Source organism: Pristiophorus japonicus, chromosome 12 (assembly GCF_044704955.1).
Source record: "Pristiophorus japonicus isolate sPriJap1 chromosome 12, sPriJap1.hap1, whole genome shotgun sequence".
Classification (NCBI taxonomy): domain Eukaryota; kingdom Metazoa; phylum Chordata; class Chondrichthyes; family Pristiophoridae; genus Pristiophorus; species Pristiophorus japonicus.
In genome coordinates, this window is record NC_091988.1 from 36,749,650 (window position 1) to 36,768,844 (window position 19,195).

At 41.9% G+C, this 19,195-nt stretch overlaps 1 protein-coding gene across 2 annotated transcripts in view; it reads left to right on the forward strand.

Annotated features, from left to right (window-relative positions):
* dcp1a (decapping mRNA 1A) overlaps positions 1-19,195 on the forward strand; it is an 84,257-nt gene that overhangs the window by 27,261 nt on the left and 37,801 nt on the right. For both annotated transcript variants that reach the window (XM_070895305.1, XM_070895304.1), the window contains exon 3: positions 80-207. In XM_070895305.1, the coding sequence (XP_070751406.1) occupies positions 80-207 (128 nt within the window). The remainder of the gene's footprint in view (positions 1-79; positions 208-19,195) is intronic.

Consider the following 19,195-nt stretch of genomic DNA (forward strand, 5'->3'; position numbering starts at 1 on the left):
AAGTGTGTACATTATATATTGCCTTGCTATCTTTTTTAAGTTTAAAACTGATCTGTATATTAAAAAATATTTTTCACAGATCAGCATCTCCTTACCATGGCTTTACAATCATGAATCGACTGAACATGAAAAATTTAGTTGAACCCATCAACAAAGATCTGGAGTTTCAGCTCCAAGACCCATTTCTTCTCTATAGAAATTCAAACTGTAAGTACTGATATATTTTCAACTTGCAGTGTCAAACTGCAGTGCTGCTCGGGACAGTTATCTATATTTAACTGCTGTGTTCATTAATTGTCAAGTTAATGGAAATGGGGAGTTGAAATTGAGACTGAGGCAGATTGTTGGGAAAAGAGATTTACTCTGCAACACAATGTGGTATACTTAACCAGGGAGGGCTTGATGTCAATACTGAGTGCCTGATATGGAAGGTGTTCCATTCCTCAGCACGGACAACCTCACCTGATGAGCAAAAACATTTAATATTTTAAAAATACTGAATTCTGTGTTCTATATTTTATCAGAGCATAATTTTTAACTATTACACTGTGAAGGTCTTGTGCAGTCGTGAATTGTTCTGTGACATTGAATTGTTTTTCAAATTTGTATTCCTACTATATCAGTTTCTCTTGATTTCTCTTAACGGTATATTCTGATCAGTGCCAACAGAAAATGACATATTTCTAAGATTTACTAAAATTAAATTTTTCAGAAGTAATCTGACTTAAAAACAAATTGAGATAGTAGTTATGACACTTCAATGTTTTACAATTTTAAATTGAGAAAGCAGTCACCTTTGACCTGCAACAGGTATGTTTCGATCCAGGTTTTCAAGCTCTGATGTTTCACACTATTACATGTACTTAAACTTTGATACGAGCAAAAAATTAGTGGTATTGAATAGTATGGGTTTGACCTTGTTGAAATGAACAAAGTTCACTACAGTTCTTGTAGGCACAGTTCCAGAGTTGAGGGAAATTGTATTGAGCTTATCAAAGAATTGTGCATATTGATTCCAATGCTGTTGAGGATTGCTGATCAGAACGTTTTCTGATCTGGGGTTTTGATTACCTTCAGAAGGCTTTCCTGTGGCAAAGAGTGAAGTTTGCTGGTGTCAAATTAAAGAGCATGGCAATATTTCAGGAAGAATACAAGAGTTTATAGTAAGACATTGGTTGCCAGAGAGGTGGCAGATGCAGTATAATGACCAAAGGTTGTGAGGGGGTAGATAGTAAAAGATTGTTTCCAGGTTGGCAAATTGGTAATGAGAGAGCATGGATTTAGGATTATCACAAGAGAACAAAGGGGGGAAATTAGAAGATTTTTTTTCACACAGAAGGTTAGCCATTGAGACTTTACTATAAGTGACTGCTTTGGCAGAGGTTGTAAAGAAAGAACTTACATTGGCATAGTGCCCTTCACGACCGCGAGATGCTAAAGCGGTTTATTTGACCTCGGGATCCTAAAGCGATTACAGCCATTTAAATACTTTTTGAAGTGTAGTCACTGTTGTAATGTAGGAATTGGTTACTTAGCTAAAAATGAAAGTATATAAAAAGATGCATGGAAATGGGATTCGAGTAGGGAGCTACAGTTGAAACAGTAATAATGGTCTGAATGGCAACATCCCTGTGTTGTAAATTCTATTCTATTTAACATTTTTCCCTCAGTTTTAAGATACTTATTTATTTTATGGACTCAGGAATTTGATTTGGACCATTTTACTCCTATGTAATATGTTTCTTTGTGCCAAAATCAATATTGAGAAATGTATAGTGGTTATATGTAGTGCAATAGCGTTCTGAATTGAATTACTGAGTTCAGAAAGTCAGTAGTGCATGAACAATGCTGAAAATCACACTGTTAAGTCAACTGCCTGTGGCCTAAGCTTTAGAGTCACCATTATTATAAAGACTCTTCAAGTATACTGTTGCAATGTAGGAGATATTGATCCCAAATTTTATTTAAGTATAGTTTGTTGGAGATAAAAAAAAATTAAGCAGAACAAAAGTAGAATAATATAATGAGACATACTGACAACTGCCAGCTGTGTTTTATTTGGAGCTTGATATAAAAATTTGCAGTCTCAGAAAGGCTGCCCACCACAGATCAAATCTTGTTATACATCTATGTTTTTCTGGGTTAGAGAAGCTCAAGGGACACTTGTCTTTCTTAGCCTGTTTACACTGATTTCTCTCAAGCTATTTTCCTCCTATGATTGAGAAAGCAGCGTGAAGAGTTTGCTCCTAAGCCATCACCTGTGTCACATCGGTCAGTAACCAGTAGCTAAGACTCTGTATCTTATTTTTCTATTCCTTATTGCTGCAAGAGTGCAGCTGAAGTGGAATTGGAGGTTGAACCTGTGCCCCCCTGTTCTGGCAGAGTGCATTGGTACTTAGGTACTTAAAAAGAAATGCTACTGGATCACCTGTGGTGTTGCCCACAGGAAGTCAGGAGTGCAATCGTGATAGATATTTTGCTTTGAATTTGTTTAAAAAATGTTATTTAAATGTAAATATAAAACTTTGGCCAATCGGCAGCAGAGATGTTTTGTCAATGTTGATTGTTTCATTCCCAACCCTTGAAGGTTGACTGCTTTTTTTGGAATCCTCTTTGGCTTTGAGAACCTTGTATCAATGGAAAAGCATCTACTGAGTTGGTTCCTAAAGGTTCTCCGTGTCGAGATACAGTGAATGTTAGGAGCTAAACATGAGCATCTATTTGGGAAACACATGGTATGGCTATCTTATCTACTGACATGCGAAGATTTTGGATGTGACCAAAATATTCAGTAGTAGTAGTAGTAGTAGTTAATCTTTCTTTGTGTTGCACGTGGGGAGTCAAAATCATGTGTAGCCTTCAGGTACAGTGAGGTTAGTGGGTAGGGAATCTTCTCTTAGGCAGTCCCTCGGAGTCGAGGATGACTTGCTTCCACACTAAAAATGGGTTCTCAGGTGACTGAAGAGTCCAATGTGGGACCTACATTCGCTGTCACAGATGGGGCAGATGGTGGTTGAAGGGATGGGTGGGTGGGGTGCCTGGGTTGCCGTGTGCTGCTTCCGCTGTCGACGCTTGGCTTAAGCTTGCTCCCAGCAAAGAGACGTGAGGTGTTCAGCGCCTTCCCGGATGCTTTCCCGGTAGGGAATAATTGCTCCAGCACATGCAGTTGTAATTCCGTCCCCATTTTAAAGATGTACATTCTTTCCTTATTTTGCTTTTTGCATTATAAATGTTGATGTTCACATTTATAATGAAAACTGCCTGCGTAAACGTGTCAGATTATAATTACAGCCTGCTCCAGCTTCAACATCTTCACTGGCAGGAAAGAGTGATCACAGGGTCACAGATTTACATAGGTAGCCTGCAATATAAATGTAGACATGGGACATTAGAATTTTAAAAAGTTGACTAGACGTACACGGAAAAATAAGATTTTTAATTTTAAGAGGTCAAGGAAAAGGGGGTGGGGGGGGGGGAAAAAGCAGGTCTATGATTAGGTAGCCGCCTTAAAAAAGTGCAACATCCCCACCGACCCCTGGGAATCCCTGGCCCAAGACCGCTCAAAGTGGAGGAAGGCGCTGAACACCTCGAGACTCTTCACCGAGAGCAAGCTGAAGCCAAGCGTAGACAGCGGAAGGAGCTTGCGGTAACTGAGGTACCCCACCCACCCGATCCTTCCACCACCGTCTGCCCCCCCTGTGACAGAGACTGTAGGTCCTGCATCGGACTCTTCAGTCACCTGAGAACTCATTTTTAGTGTGGAAGCAAGTCATCCTCGACCCCGAGGGACTGCCTAAGAAGAAGAGGGGGACAGGAGATGATTGAATGACAAGTGATTTATGCTGCAAGGCAAAAGGAGCTGATAATGAGAGAAATTAGAAAAACAAATGTTGTGTTGAAAAGACGTGTGAATGATTACAGCAGATTAGCAGAGAAAGAGAGCATGGAAGATTTAGAAGAATGATTCCAGGGATGAGGGACTTCAGTTACATGAATAGACTGGAGAAGCTGGGGTTGTTCTCCTTAGAGCAGAGAAGGAGGAGAGGAGATTTGATGGAGGTGTTCAAAATCCTGAGGGATCTGTACAGAGTAGATAGAGAGAAACTGTTTCCATTGGCAGAAAGGTCGAGAACTAGAGAACACAGATTTAAGGTGATTGGCAGAAGAACCAAAGGCGACATGATGAAAAACGTTATTACGCAGCGAGTGGTTAGGATCTGAAATTCACTGTCTGAAAGGGTGGTGGAGGCAGATTCAATTGTGGCTTTCAAAAGGGAATTCGATAAGTAACTGAAGGAAAATAATTGCAGAACTAAGGGGAAAGGGCGTGCGAGTGGGACAAGCTGAAGCGCTCTTGCAGCGAGCCAGCACAGGATCGACGGGCCGGCACAGGATCCACGGGCCGAATGGCCTTCTGTGCTGTAACCAGTCTATGATTCTATTCTACGATTCAAATCTGTCGAAGTGCCGAAAGCTCCCATGGCCCAGGAATGTGATGGAAGAAAAGTACTGGTCGACTACTGGTAGAATAGATAAGGGGTGCTGACCAGTCTGCCGACCGTGATCCAATAGGGTACAGGTGGAACACCTCAAATCTGGCACCTTCGGGACCTGGCTTGTGCCGGACAAGGGAATTTGCCGAACGACGGGAGGTCACGCCAACACTCGACTTACCCGGTCCTGATGACAGCGCCCGTGCTCCTGACTGCTTCCACCACGCTCCGGCTCCAAAACTCCCGCCACGCTCCTTCTCCGCTCTGCTTTATTGAACGTTGCCTCACAAGATGGTGTCCCGACCCCAAAGCTGGATTTGCGCCTGCGCTGCGCAGAAGGCTACTCATTCACCAAAAAGAATATGTATGATTAAGAAACCTTGAGAGTTAATTCATGCTCATTTTGGAGTGATCTCAAATGAATCTGTTTTGCAAGATGTACTTATAAGCACATGTGATTGAATCTTAAGAAATGTACATAATAAAGGCCCCCCCCCCCCCCCCCCCCAGCCTATGTTTTTTTCCATTGTCTTCAATGGCAGCTACTCATTAATCTGCCATTCAGGGTTAATTAGAGCACTGAGAACTGGAAACCAGGACACCACCGACACAAAGCAGCAGCTCTCAACAGAGCCAGGAAGTATGGTGGGAAGTGTGGGAAAACACCACGCTGAAATTTTGGGCCTCCACCTCTCGCGATGCTGGTTTTCCACTGCTGACAACAACGTTGTGCAGCAGCCTACTCGCAGCATTTCGGGCCCAGTGACTGTGGGTGTGTGGAGGGGGCGGGGGGGGGCGAGGTGTATGGATGGGAGAGTGCCGGAGAGAGGAGGAAAGATTTTAAAGAACAGAAAAGCGGCTGCTGTATTAAATGTCGACTAATTAGAAGGTAATTCTTACCAGGTAATGCTGACAACGCTGCGGTCAACGAACTGGCCGCATTCTGCGCATGCCCCCCCCCCCCCCCCGCCACGGGGCCCGGAATTATGCTGGACAAGGGAAGTTGCCGGATAAAAGAGTGCCGGTTTTGAGAGTTTAAATCTGTATCCCCATCCCAAGTACCAGTCCACCTCCCCCATTCTGAGTTGCACTGGTGCATCCATCCTATGTTACCAGCACCTGCTGTCTGAGAGAAAATTGGAGCTGTGGTCAAGGTCTCGACCAAATATAACCTCACTACGCAATGTAACTCCACTATTTCAGAAAGGAAGGAGAGAGATAACGGGAAACGACAGACCAGTTTGCCTGACATCAGTAGCAGGGAAAATGCTAGAATCTATTATTAAGGACGTGGTAACAGGGCACTTAGAAAAGAATAATAGGATTGGACAGAGTCAACACGGATTTATGAAAGGGAAATCATGTTTGATGAATCTGTTAGTTTTTTGAGGTTATAACTAGTAGAATAGATAAGGGGGAACCAGTGGATGTGGTGTATTTGGATTTTCAGAAGGCATTCAATAAGAGGTTATTAAGTAAAATTAGGGCTCATGGGTTTGGGGGTAATACACTAGCATGGATTGGGGATTAGTTAATGGACAGAAAACAGCGAGGAGGAATAAACGGGTCATTTTTGGGTTGGCAGACTGCAACTAGTGGGGTACTGCAAGGATCAGTGCTTGGGCCTCAGCTATTCACAATCTATATCAATGATTTGGATGAGGGGACCAAATGTAATATATTCATGTTTGCTGATGAGCAAAGTTGTGAGGAGGATGCAAAGAGGCTTCAAGGGGACATAGACAGGCTAAGTGAGTGGGCAAGAACATGGCAAATGGAATATAATGTGGAGAAATGTGAAGTTATCCACTTTGGTAGGAAAAATTGAAAAGTAGAGTATTTTTTAAATGGTGAAAGATTGGGAAATGTTGGTGTTCAGAGGAACCTGGGTGTCCTTGTAGACGAATTGCTGAATGTTATCATGCAGGTACAGCAAGCAATTAAGAAAGCAAATGTTATGTTGGCCTTTATTACAAGAGAATTTGAGTATAAGAGTAAATATGTCTTACTGCTATTATATAGGGCCCTGGTGAGACCGTACCTGGAGTATTGTGTACATTTTTGGTTTACTTACCTCAGGAAGGATATACTTGCCATAGAGGGAATCCAACGAAGGTTCACCAGACTGATTCCTGGGATGGGGGATCGTCCTATGAGGAGAGATTGAGTAGGCTAGGCCCGTATTTCTAAAGCAGCCCGTTTGATTGGCACCCCATCTGCCACCCTAAACATTCACTCCCTCCACCACCGGTACACTGTGTCTGCATCTACAAGATGCACTGCAGCAACGCGCCAAGGCTTCTTTGGTGGTACCTCCCGAACCCTCGATCTCTACCACCGAGAAGGACATGGACAGCAGGCGCATGGGAACAGCATCACCTGCGTTCCCCTTCAAGTTACACACCATCCTGACTTGGAAATATATCGCTGTTCCTTCATTGACGCTGGGTCAAAATCCCTCCCCAGCCGGATTGCAGAAGTACCTTCACCGTAAGGAGTGCAACAGTTCAAGAAGGGGGCTCACCACCACCTTCTCGAGCGCAATAAATGCTGGCCTTGCCAGCGACGCCCACATCCCAGGAACGAATAAAAGAAAAGGTTAGTGTTAGAGGGGAAAATTATTCCTCATGATATCTGATTAAACGGTGCGGGTGCATCCTGGGAAATTAGGTCTTTTGCACATGCTCAGATTGCACAATCCAAATTCAACTCGTTGTACTGGGCAAAAATATCAATCCCAAGCCTCAGCTTTTGCAAGAGGCTGATGCCTTTAAATAAAAATTTTGGTGAATGTGTTAAAAGACAATTCTTAGGATAGATTTAATGTTGTGTCATCTTCTTTTGTTTTAAAAAATTATATTGGTTTAACCCTTCTTTGGGCATCAGAAACTTTAGTAAGGGGGAGATGTGGTGGATGAAACAAAATTTTCGAAATAAAATTTTAAGAACTGTGGGAACCCAGTGCCCAGATTGCACAATCAGTATGATGAATTTACAATAGGCATTTTCCATTTTAAATGTAAACGTTGGAATTTGTTACGGAAAAATCTGGCATATAAAGTGTGACAAAAACATAACGGGAAGTTTATGCAGATGTAAGATTTTGAATGTACTGTTGATTATTATGAATTAATTTCAGATTAATTCACCGGCATTAACCTTCCTCCCTCGCCCCCACACCACCAATTGAAAAAAATCCAAAAAAGACCGTCAAATTGACACTTCCTCTCCCACTCCCTTTTTCCCCAAACAGTGTATTGCTAGAAATCACAGGACATTCACAGGAAGTGAATATCTTCTTTAATAGCCCTAACAGAATAACACAACAGCAAGATTTTTCTGTAGTCTGCAGTTAATACACAAACTAAATTCACACACTTCCCCATAATTGTAACTTTCATTGCAGTTCCCCCGCACTTTAACTGCAAACATTCCTCTCATTTTTTTAAATATAGGAGAAAATACTGCTGTATGCTAAATGGCCCAGTTTCTTGCCCTTCTTGACTATGCAGCTTCGTGTTCTGACCTTGTTTGTTCTGTTCCCTTGCCCATCCATGTCAATGGTTTTATGCTGTGCAGATCAACAAAACTGATCACTACAATCATCCTCAATTCATCACCCTTCTCAATGAATATTTTCATATCCAGTAAATTCTCTGCTGCTGATTTATAGTAGCGCCAATCAGCAGGGAATAGGGACTATCAGTACTGTCTGAGACCAGGACATCCAAACTGGAGAGCGACAGCACTGCATTAGAAATTTGATTGCACTGTGCCCATTTCACAACTGTCCTGTGATATTGCACCTCAGTTATTGTTCATTGCAAATGATTATTATCAAATTAGGAGGGTAAAAATAACAAACTTAGCCAACAAAATAATCTGAAGGAAGATGATTTTTTTTAATAAATGCACACGCAGCATTGTTGAAATATGCGGCTTACTCTTATTGATACAAGGAGAGTCTTTTGTCCCCCAAAGGAAATGCTGAAACTTGATGGACATTTCTAATGACCCCATAGTGTAGAATATTATGATTTTGAGCAGTTAGCTGTTGACTATAGTTCGTATAGGAGTTCACATTATTCGCAGTGTTTCCAGTATCAATTTCCTTGGCGCAACCCCTTGACATTTCACTCGTGATGACCTTCATAGAATCATACAGCAAAGAAGGAAACCATTCAGCCCATCGTGTTTGTGCCAGCTCTTTGAAAGAGCAATGCAGTTAGTTCCACTCCCCTGCTCTTTCCTCATAGCCAGGTAAATTTCAGCTCTTTAAGTATATATCCAATTCCCTTTTGAAAGTTACTGTTGAATCTGCTTCCACCACCCTTTCCCAGATCGTAATAACTCACTGCATAAAAACAATCTCCTCATCTCCCTCCTGGCATTTTTGCCAATTATCGTAAATCTTTGTCCTCTTATTACCAGCTCTCCTGCCAGTGGAAACAGTTTCTCCTTATCTACTCTATCAAACCCTTCATCATTTTGAACACCTCTATTCAATCTCCCCTTAACCTTTTCTGCTCCAAGGAGAACAATCCCATCTTCTCCGGTCGCTCCACAGAACTGAAGTCCTCATCTCTGATACCATTCGAGTAAATCTCCTCTGCATCCTCTCTAAGGCATTGACATCCTTCCTAAAGTGTGGTGCTCAGAATTGGACACACTACCAGCTGAGCCTAACCAGTGACTTACAAAGGCTTGTCATAATTCCTTGCTTTTGTATATGCTTCTATTTATAAAGTTGAGGATCCCATATGCTTTTTTAACTTGTTCTGCCACTTTCAAAGACTTGTGTATGTGAATGCTCAGGTCTTCCTTTTCCTGCTCCCCCTTTAAAATTGTACCATTTAATTTATATTGCCTCTCCTCATTTTTCCTTCCAAAATGCATGATTTCACATTTCTCTGAATTAAATTTCGTCTGCCATTTCTCCAGTCTGTCTATGCCCTCCTGAAGTCTACTACTATTCTCCTTACCGCTTAACTAGCTTTGGACAATGAGGAGGATATTACCCTTCTGGATCATATATTTGTGTTTCCGCTCGGTTTTCTATTGTATTAATATAAACCTATTATTTTCGAGTTTTGAAAAAGTGTCAGCACCTTAAATGTCAGCATGTCTGTTCTCTCTACAGATGCTGATTGAACTGAGGTGTCTTTAGCATTTTTTGTTTTTGTTTCAAATTCCCAGCATCTTTTACTTAATCTTTTTAATGTTTAGTAATGGGATTGATATTAGTAATACCATTTAATAAAAGTGGAAGTTCATTTATTTAAACACTAAATCAATGGCACTGATGATGGATTATTTATTATATCGCTTAAGTCACTGTTGTTCCAACACAGTGTATACTTCACATCATTGAGAATGATGCCTTGGGAGAACTGTGTGTGTGTGCGCTGTAGTTAATTCCCAAAAACATATAGTGCAGTAGTTAATTCCAGATAAACAGAACTGTGCAGCCTGGTGTAAGCCTATGGATGATGAAATGGATGCTAATACTATTAGACCTTCCTTCTGCTGTATGCACGAAAGCTTACCGTCATGCAAGGCTGATTTGCTTGTGAATCAAGTTTAGGTTTCCATGTATTGGTGAATATTTCTGCTCGTTAATGTAGATGTTAAAAATGAATATGTATTATAAAAGTACTGGATTAGATATTGTCAACACACCTTTCTTAATTCTCTAGTAGAGTTTGCAAGGGAAAGATGAATATTTGTGCACTGAACTTTGTTTTATATTGGATCTCAATGTTTACATCAGGCTACTCAACTGTTGACAATAAGAAGTACTTTTGCATATTTTATATATCTGTTTTGTTCATCTACAGTTAACAATTCTAGTTCTTGTATAGCCAGAACATTAAGAATTCTATAGAATATACAGCACAGAATCAAGTCCATTCGGCCAAACTAGTCTATGCTGGTGTTTATACTCCACACGAGTCTCCTCCCATTCCGTCTACCTCATCACAGCCTTTCAATATTCCTCATTTTCTCATATGCTCGCCTAGTTTCCTTTTTGAAAGCATCCAAACCATTTGCCTCAACCAATCCTGTGGTAGCATGGTCCACTTCTGAGTAAGGACATTTCTCCTTATTTCCCTATTGAATTTATCAATAACTATTTTGTATTTATGGCCCCGAGTTTTGGATTCTCTCACAAGTGGAAACATTCTCTCCATACCTACCGTGTCCAAATCATTCATAATTAAAAAAACAACCTGTTCAATCTTTCCCAATAGTTGTAAGTTTTATTATGGGCTCAATTTTGGCCAGGAGTTGCTCCGTTTTTTTTTTAGTAGGCTGCTTTTTCTGGCGTAACTTAAAAAGGGGGAGGGATGGGGGAGAAGGGGGAGGGATGGGGAGAAGGGGGAGGGATGGGGAGAAGGGGGAGGAATGGGGGGGATGGGGGGGAAAGGAGATGGGGGAGATTGGGGGGGGGAAAGGAGATGGGGGGATGGAGATTGGGGGGGGAAAAGAGAAGGGGGAAGGAGATTGGGGGGGGGGGGGGAAGGAGAAGGGGGAGGGAGGCTAAACGGGCCAGGCCCGACCCAGCACCAGATTTACAGGTAGGTGGCATTGGGTCGGGTTGGGGGAAGCGCAGGTCGGGGGGGTGGTGGGAGGAGGGTCGGTTCGGTTCGGGTCGGGGGGAGGGAGGGAGAGGGAGATCAGGTCGGGGGGAGGGAGGTCAGGTCGGATCCAGTCCGGGGGCGGGGGGAAGCGGGAATCGGGTCGGTGTCGGGTCCGGCCCGGAGGCGGGAGCGGGAGTCGGGTCGGGTCCAGTCGGGTCGGGTCAGGTCCGGTCGGGGGGCGGAAGCGGGAGTCGGGTCGGTGTCGGGTCCGGTCCGGAAGCGGGAGTCGAGTCGGGTCGGGAGGAAGCAGGAGCTGGCCGTCGGAGGAGCCTTATTCACGCAGCCCCAGTGAGGCCATTCGGCCAGGGCTAGGGGCTGCGTGCTTCGGCCCCTCCCACACAGTTTTGGGCGCCTGGAGCTACTGCACTTGCGCGCCCACTGTAGCATGCATGTGCAGAGGTCCCGGCACTGTTTTCAGCGCAGGGACCTGGCTCCGCCCCCTACAACTCCTGCGCTGCGCCGAGGGCCAGAGGACCTGCAGGGAGGTGGAGAATCTGGAGGTTTTTTTTAGGCGCACTTTGTGGCGTGAAAAACGGGCGTCCAGGTCGGGACTGTGCCGTTCTAGGCGCGGCTCGAAACTTGGGCCCTCAATTTCCATTTAGGCCAGCATTTGTGGCCACTTGAGAAAACCCTTGCGAAGAAATAAAGAAATCGGCGCAGATAAGTACATTGGAGGTCATTCGTCCTGGGATAGGGGCGGGAAGCGGAGAGGACCTGGACCTAAACCAACCAAGCCTTACCCTGAGCAATGTTTGCAAACAAGATCTACTAACAATTCTAAAAGAAATAAAAAATTAAAGTCCTACCTTCATCTTCAAACTTCAATTCACCTTTCTGCACTCGGACTGGGAAGGCAGCGGGCCAGTGCGGGAGGCCACTCGGTCTGGGCTAGGGACAGGACAATGCAACGGGAGGCCACTCGGCCTGGGCTAGGGGGCGGGAGAGAGTGAATTGGCTGGCATCAGGATTCAATGGAGAGGCTGCAAGCAAATCAATGGAGAGGCGGGGAGGGGGGAGGAGAGAGAGAGAGAGAGAGGGAGCTGGTAAGCATCGGGGTCCACAGAGAGGGAGAGGCTGCAGTAAACACAGTTGAATAAATCAACACGGAGCTTTGATTCAGTAAAAGTAGAAGTGGCTTTTCATTTCCGTTACAGAGCTATATCCGACCACAAACATATGAGTTCCCTCCCCGCCTTCCCATAAATATCGGGGCCTTCATCTCACGATCACTGTATTTCAGACACTTCTCGTTTTGCAAGGTGTAGTTTATGAAAAGTGCATATTGACCAGAATTCTGAATTATTCGTGCTCTGAGAAATTAGTGAAAACAGAAAGTCTAATATCTTCTGTTGGATAAATTACTTGTTAGAAGTAACTCCTCAATGAATTGATGAATAACAAGAAAGCAAGATATTCTACCTCAGAAATTCAATTGCGAAGACAAAAGCAGCTCTTTAATGGCTGATTGCCAACTCGCAGCGCTACTGCGCATGCGCGGACATCATTCTCCACTGCGCATGTGCACTCGTCCCGGCACATTTTCCAGCGCAGAATGCAGGCTCCACCCCCCGAGACGATTGACCATGCTGCGCGACTGCAGTGAAGAGGCCAAACAGCGGCCAAAGTAACAATTTTTCTAGCGCATCTCCGAAAGGAACATAAGTGGCACAACTCCGGTAAGTGCGCTGAAAAACGGGCTCGGCCAAAATTGAGCCCTCAGTTCTGGTACCAGCCTTGCAAATCTTTTTTACACTTTCTTCAGATTTTTCCATTGTTGAGATAGCATACTACAAATACTACCCCTGGTTATGATCTTATCTCATTGTTGAATAACACCATATAGAATAATTTATGGCAAACATAAATCCTTGCTTATATTATATAACCATTGCCCAGCGCTTTGTGGTGCGTTTTGCTCAGAAAAATAACGAATAAAGTATGCTTTTATTTAAGTAAAACAAGTAGGCTACTTTCATAAAGGACACAGGCTCAAAATTTTTAATGGTAAGCCCAGATCAAAAGCAACATTGTCCAATTGTGTTTTCAGTTCCCAATTTTAGATTCCCAGATGCCCCTCAGTTTTAATTTCCAGCTTGTCATTATTTATACAAGATTTTTATGAATCAAAATTCTCTTTGCACCTGTCTGGTCCTAGTGCTTAGTTTCCATATGAATTAGCATTGGAATAAAAATTTGGGCAGAAGCACTGCAACCGGTACTATAAAGGGATCACTTATTTCAATGGTGATTTTCTTATAAAGCTATTCGAGATAATTATTTATTTGAGGGAAATTAACCTTATATAATAAAACCCATTTGTTATTTAAAGGTGTTCTTTGGTTTGAATATTTGTAGAACAGCAACACTGATAGAGATAGCTAGCTAACTGTGAATGCTCATAATTTGTGAAGCATATAAGCATCTGCACGTAATTCATTGCAGTCTAGTCTACAGAAACACTTCCTGTCATCTCTTTCCTTCTGGTTAACAGATCTGTGAAAGTTACAATGCATAGTTTCAAAAAGTTAGTGTTTCCTTTAGTAGGCTTTAGTGTTTTTAAGATTAAATGCATAACTTTTTGTATGCTTCAAATGTTTACATTTGTAGGTTAGAATTAATATAACTGTATTGCACTTTTGATATTTGAGTAGCTTTAATACTGTAACTTTTTTAAGGATCAGCGTACACACGCCGGCCAATTCCAAGGAGACAGCATGTACTTTGAATCTGTCACTTACTGTTATTTTGAGAAATTGTTGTAAAGTAGAATTTGAAAGCTACTCCTTTTATCTGTTATGTTTTCTAAATAGGAATATAGAAACATAGAAAATAGGTGCAGGAGTAGCCAATCGGCCCTTCAAGCCTGCACCACCATTCAATATGATCATGGCTGATCATTCACCTCAGTACCCCATTCCTGCTTTCTCTCCATACCCCTTGATCCCTTTAGTCATAAAGGCCACATCGAACTCCCTTTTGAATATATCTAAGGAACTGGCCTCAACAACTTTCTGTGGTAGAGAATTCCACAGGCTCACAATTCCATGAGTGAAGAAGTTTTTCCTCATCTCGGTCCTAAATGGCTTAGCCCTTATCCTTAGACTGTGACCCCTGGTTCTGGACTTCCCCAACATCGGGAGCATTCTTCCTGCATCTAACCTGTCCAATCCCGTCAGAATTTTATATGTTTCTATGAGATTCCCTCTCATTCTTCTAAATTCCAGTGAATATAAACCTAGTCGATCCAGTCCTCGATGTCAGTCCGGCCATCCTGGGAATCAGTCTGGTGAACCTTTGCTGCACTCCCTCAATAGCAAGAATGTCCTTCCTCAGATTAGGAGACCAAAACTGCACACAATACTCAAGGTGTGGTCTCACCAAGGCCCTGTACAACTGCAGTAAGACCTCCCTGCTCCTATACTCAAATCCCCTCGCTATGAAGGCCAGCATGCCATTTGCTTTCTTTACTGCATACCTACTTTCAATGACTGATGTACCATGACACCCAGGTCTCGTTGCACCTCCCCTTTTACTAATCTTTCACCATTCAGATAATCTGCCTTCCTGTTTTTGCCCCCAAGATGGATAATCCCACATTTATCCACATTATACTGCATCTGCCGTGCATTTGCCCATTCACCTAACCTGTCCAAGTCCCCCTGCAGCCTCCCAGCATCCTCCTTGCAGCTCGCACTGCCACCCAACTTAGTGTCATCTGCAAACTTGGAGATATTACATTCAATTCCTTTGTCTAAATCATTAATGTACATTGTAAATAGCTGGAGTCCCAGCACTGAACCCTGCGGTACCCCACTAGTCACTGCCTGCCATTCTGAAAAGGACCCGTTTATTCCCACTTTTTGCTTCCTGTCTGCCAACCAGTTCTCTATCGTCAATACATACTGGTGTAATATATGGTTAGGATTTTCATGCATGGACTGTTTCTGTCTCAAATTCTCTTGGGTTAAATCTTATTTAAATCTGTAATAATCAATAACCAGATACTTTCCTCCTTGTGGGAAAGGAAGGCTCATGGATCAGTTGCTTGACATTGTTGTGTACCGTCTTGTGGCCAGTTACAGAGTGGGACTAACAGAAGTCTAGGTGTGCGGTCCAGTCCAATTGTTCAATTGGGAAGTGAAGTGTCGGGTCTAAAAGGAAGGGAACTTTTTTTTTAGCAAAATGTAATTCAAGATTAGTGTATGAGAACATTTTTGATTGTTGTAACATTTAGAAAAATCACCGAACAGCTTTCTATCGGTGAATCAACAGATATTTTGTAAGGGAAGCAGTTTTTTTGGTTCCAGTTCTCCTGGCGGGTTAATTTTTGTTTTCCTCTTGTCATTTTCCTCATGAAGCAAGACGAATGGAAGAGCAAATTCCCTTGGCTCATTGGTAGTACTCTTGCCTCGGAGCCTGAAGATTGTGGGTACAAGCTCCACTCCAGAGACATGATCCAGGCTGACACTTAACTGCAGTACTGAGGGAGCACATCAGGTGCACTGTCGAGGGTACCGTCTTTTGAGTGACCCGTCAAACCAAGACACTATCTGCCCTCTCAGGTGGATGTAAAAGATCCCACAGCACTATTTGAAGAGGAGCAGGGGAGTTTTCCCGGTGTCATGACAACCCAGTCTCCCAACCATCACCTAAAAAAACATTGTCTGATCATTTATTTCATTAATACAAAAGCAAAATACTGCAGATGCTGGAATCTGAAATAAAAACAGAAAATGCTGAAAATCTCAGCAGGTCAGGCAGCATCTGTGGGGAGAAACAGAGTTAACGTTTCAGGTCGACGACACTTCGTCAGAACTCTGACGAAGGGTCATCGACTTGAAACATTAACATTTATTTCATTGTTGTTTGTGGGACCTTGCTGTGCAAGACCCTTGCTTTACATAAATTAGCTGGTGCATTTGCTACATTATAACAGACTACACATTAGGTGTACTTCATTGGCTTTGGGATGTCCTGAGGTCATGAAAGGCACCATATAAATGCAAGTCTTTCTTTTCTTATTTCTTTCAAATTGGTTTATTATTTATAATAAATGTGTGGCCAAGTTTCTGCTGGTACCACTCTCTATCTGGCCATAAGGAGGTACACAAAATGAAGGCAACTCTTTTAGGAAGCTTCTTTTCCACAGGGAAGAAAGTTCCTGGCCTTCTGATTATCCCAGACTTAAATAAGAAACCTGACATGAGAACATTTCAGACAGGAACCTGCAAATGCGTAAAGAAAGTAGTGATTGTATTGGAGGCTTCAAAAAAGTTCCCCATCTCTAATGTGCAATAGAGCCCCAATTATAAAAGAAAAAATATTAAAGTTAAAGGTAAAATTAGATTGCCAGTTATGCATTCTTTTAATGAAGTCTGGCCATTTTCCTTTCATCTTTTCCACTTTATTGTCAGAATTCTGAAAGCAGAGCTACAAAATGGAGTTTGTTCAAGTTAAACGCTGGATCCTTTGCAATGTGGTGATAGTCATTTATAGTTTATTAAAGTACCAAAAATGTTCACTGCTCTTATTTACACAGGTGTTATACACACAATTGTTTGCATAGGTATTATACACAAAGTGATGCTTTCATTGTGATTTATAATATTGGAAAGCAAGCCTTGATAACTTTTTGAGACAAGACTTTGACTGTTCCCATGTCCAGCATTTGGTTTTGAAAGATGCTGTGATGTCCGAATTCTCTGTACTTTGAGATATCACTGTCTTTATTTAATCTTGGCAATGTTGGCTAATCTTAGTTAAATTGGATGCGGTAAGGGTAATTTGTGCTACTTCAGCAGATATGGTAAGGATATGCTGTTACTAAATGTTTACACCTGTCACTGACTATGTAACCAACAATGGCAACTGATTATTTTTTTGAAAAACTTAATTTATGTGGTCCCAACTATGCAAAAACTATTCAAAAACATCCTCTCCTTGTATGTCTCTAGCAGTAACTTGTTTCTTAGTTTTGCCCCATGATTCCTAATGATTATTGATAGTCTGTATTGCAGCAAAATAAAGATACCATGACAGTTAGTCTTGATTCAAAGTATGTAATCTTGCTCCCTTTTAATGTGACACCGTTTCCAACGCAGGCACAAATAATCCTTGCTGCATCTTTGAACTGCTCTTTTGATATTGTTTATATATTATACAGAGAACAAAATTAATACAAACTGTCAACTCTTGCTTTGTTTTGAATAGAGGTGGGTTATCAGTTGGGACTAAAAGTGACTTAAAAACAGCAGAATACATTTCCTTTTTTGTTCATTTCAACTAACTGAATTAGGTATGATAAGATAATGTCATTCTTTCAAGCTAATGGTATTCCTCCACCTAAGTGGTACTATAAATATAACAACCCAGCTTTATTCAATATATTAACAGCTGGCACATTCCAGAAGAATCCTTATTGAACCGCCCGAAACAGTGAATGATTTACAAAATTAACTAATCTTTTTTTCCGGCTCGTATGTTTTAAGTTTTTTAAATATTATTTGCAATATCGCATTTAAAGATCGACATAAACCAAACTGGCTTTAAACAGCTACAGTTTTCAAAATGCAGTGCAAGGAATTTAAAGATAAAAACAATTAGGATCAAATAACTTAATATATTTTTATAAAATATAAAATGAAATACTTAATAAGTATTAAAATCGCAGGTCAAACAAAAGTTTCCTGCCCTATTTCCAGTAAACCGGTTTATAGATTCTTCAAAAACTTTCTGCAAGTTATTCAATAACATGTACAGGAGCTCGTAAATATATCATTGAGAAAAGAGTTCAGCTTACCAAACACTCATTCAAATAGCAACCAACTGAACACTTACCTGTCCGAGCCGTAAAAAAGTATGGCTCTAGGTCGGTTTCGCTCACAACATTCCCTTTGTATTTGGGACAGAGTTCTTGATGAGAACCCCATTTTTTTAAAAGTAGCTTCTTTGAAAGATCTTCAATATTCATATTAGTTAATGACCAAAGGTTGTTGGATCAGAGATGAATGCTGTGATGACTGAAGATCATGCTTCAGTCAGATCACTGAAGAATTGTGGAGCATTTACATGGAACTCACTGTCCATCTAGGTACTGATAACAAATGCAAATGTCCTGTAGCATTCATTGATTGCAGTAAATGCTGCTGGTGTCCTGAAAATACAAACTACTCAAATCAGCAGCCAAGTTTGAATGTCAGCCTTTCATGCTTGTATGTTCATCCAAGTGCACTTACATACAGTGCAGACTATTCACGATTGCTTTAATCCAGTCTCCTGTTGTTGGCGAGCAAAGTAAAAAACACTTGAAAATTGGTTTGAGAGATGCAGTGCCAGAGTTAATGGATGCCTGATTTTGAGAAACATAGTGGCAGCTGAGCTTATCAGTGACAACAGATATGTGAGGCATTTGCAGTTTATAATGGTAGAGTTTACCCTGACATTGTCACTGGGCCACCCTTGGGGAAGAGTTTGTGGCTGAGGGAAATGTGACAAATGTATGTTGAATCAATTAATTTTGCATGGTGTTGTTTGCAGTGCAATATTAGACGACCTTGTGCTTTATTGGCTAAAATTGGATACGAGTATCTAAACAAGATTAATTGGAAAATATTAGCAACAAACTTTGGATAGTAGAATTTTAAATAGTTTTAAACAATGACTACCTGTGGACCTTGCATTCTAGATTTGGGTTTTCTCACAAAGATCTTGGCCCAAAATTTGTGGTCCGGATGATGGCGAACCGGCAAAGTTTGCCGTCATTCCACCATTGAAACTGACCGCAACTTCTGGATTTACCGCATGCGCATGCCGAAATCCTGAAGTTGCAGTCTGTCATTCACGGCTCCGACACAGGCTGCGCTGTGACCACCCCCCCCGAGTAGGTAAGCTGTGTAATCATGGAAACTGATATCTGGTGACACTTCGGCTGTTCTGCAGTAATTACATAAGAACATAAGAAATAGGAGCAGGAGTCGGCCATACGGCTCCTCGAGCCTGCTCCGCCATTTAATGCAATCATGGTTGATCTGATCATGGACTCGGGTCCACTTCCCTGCCCGC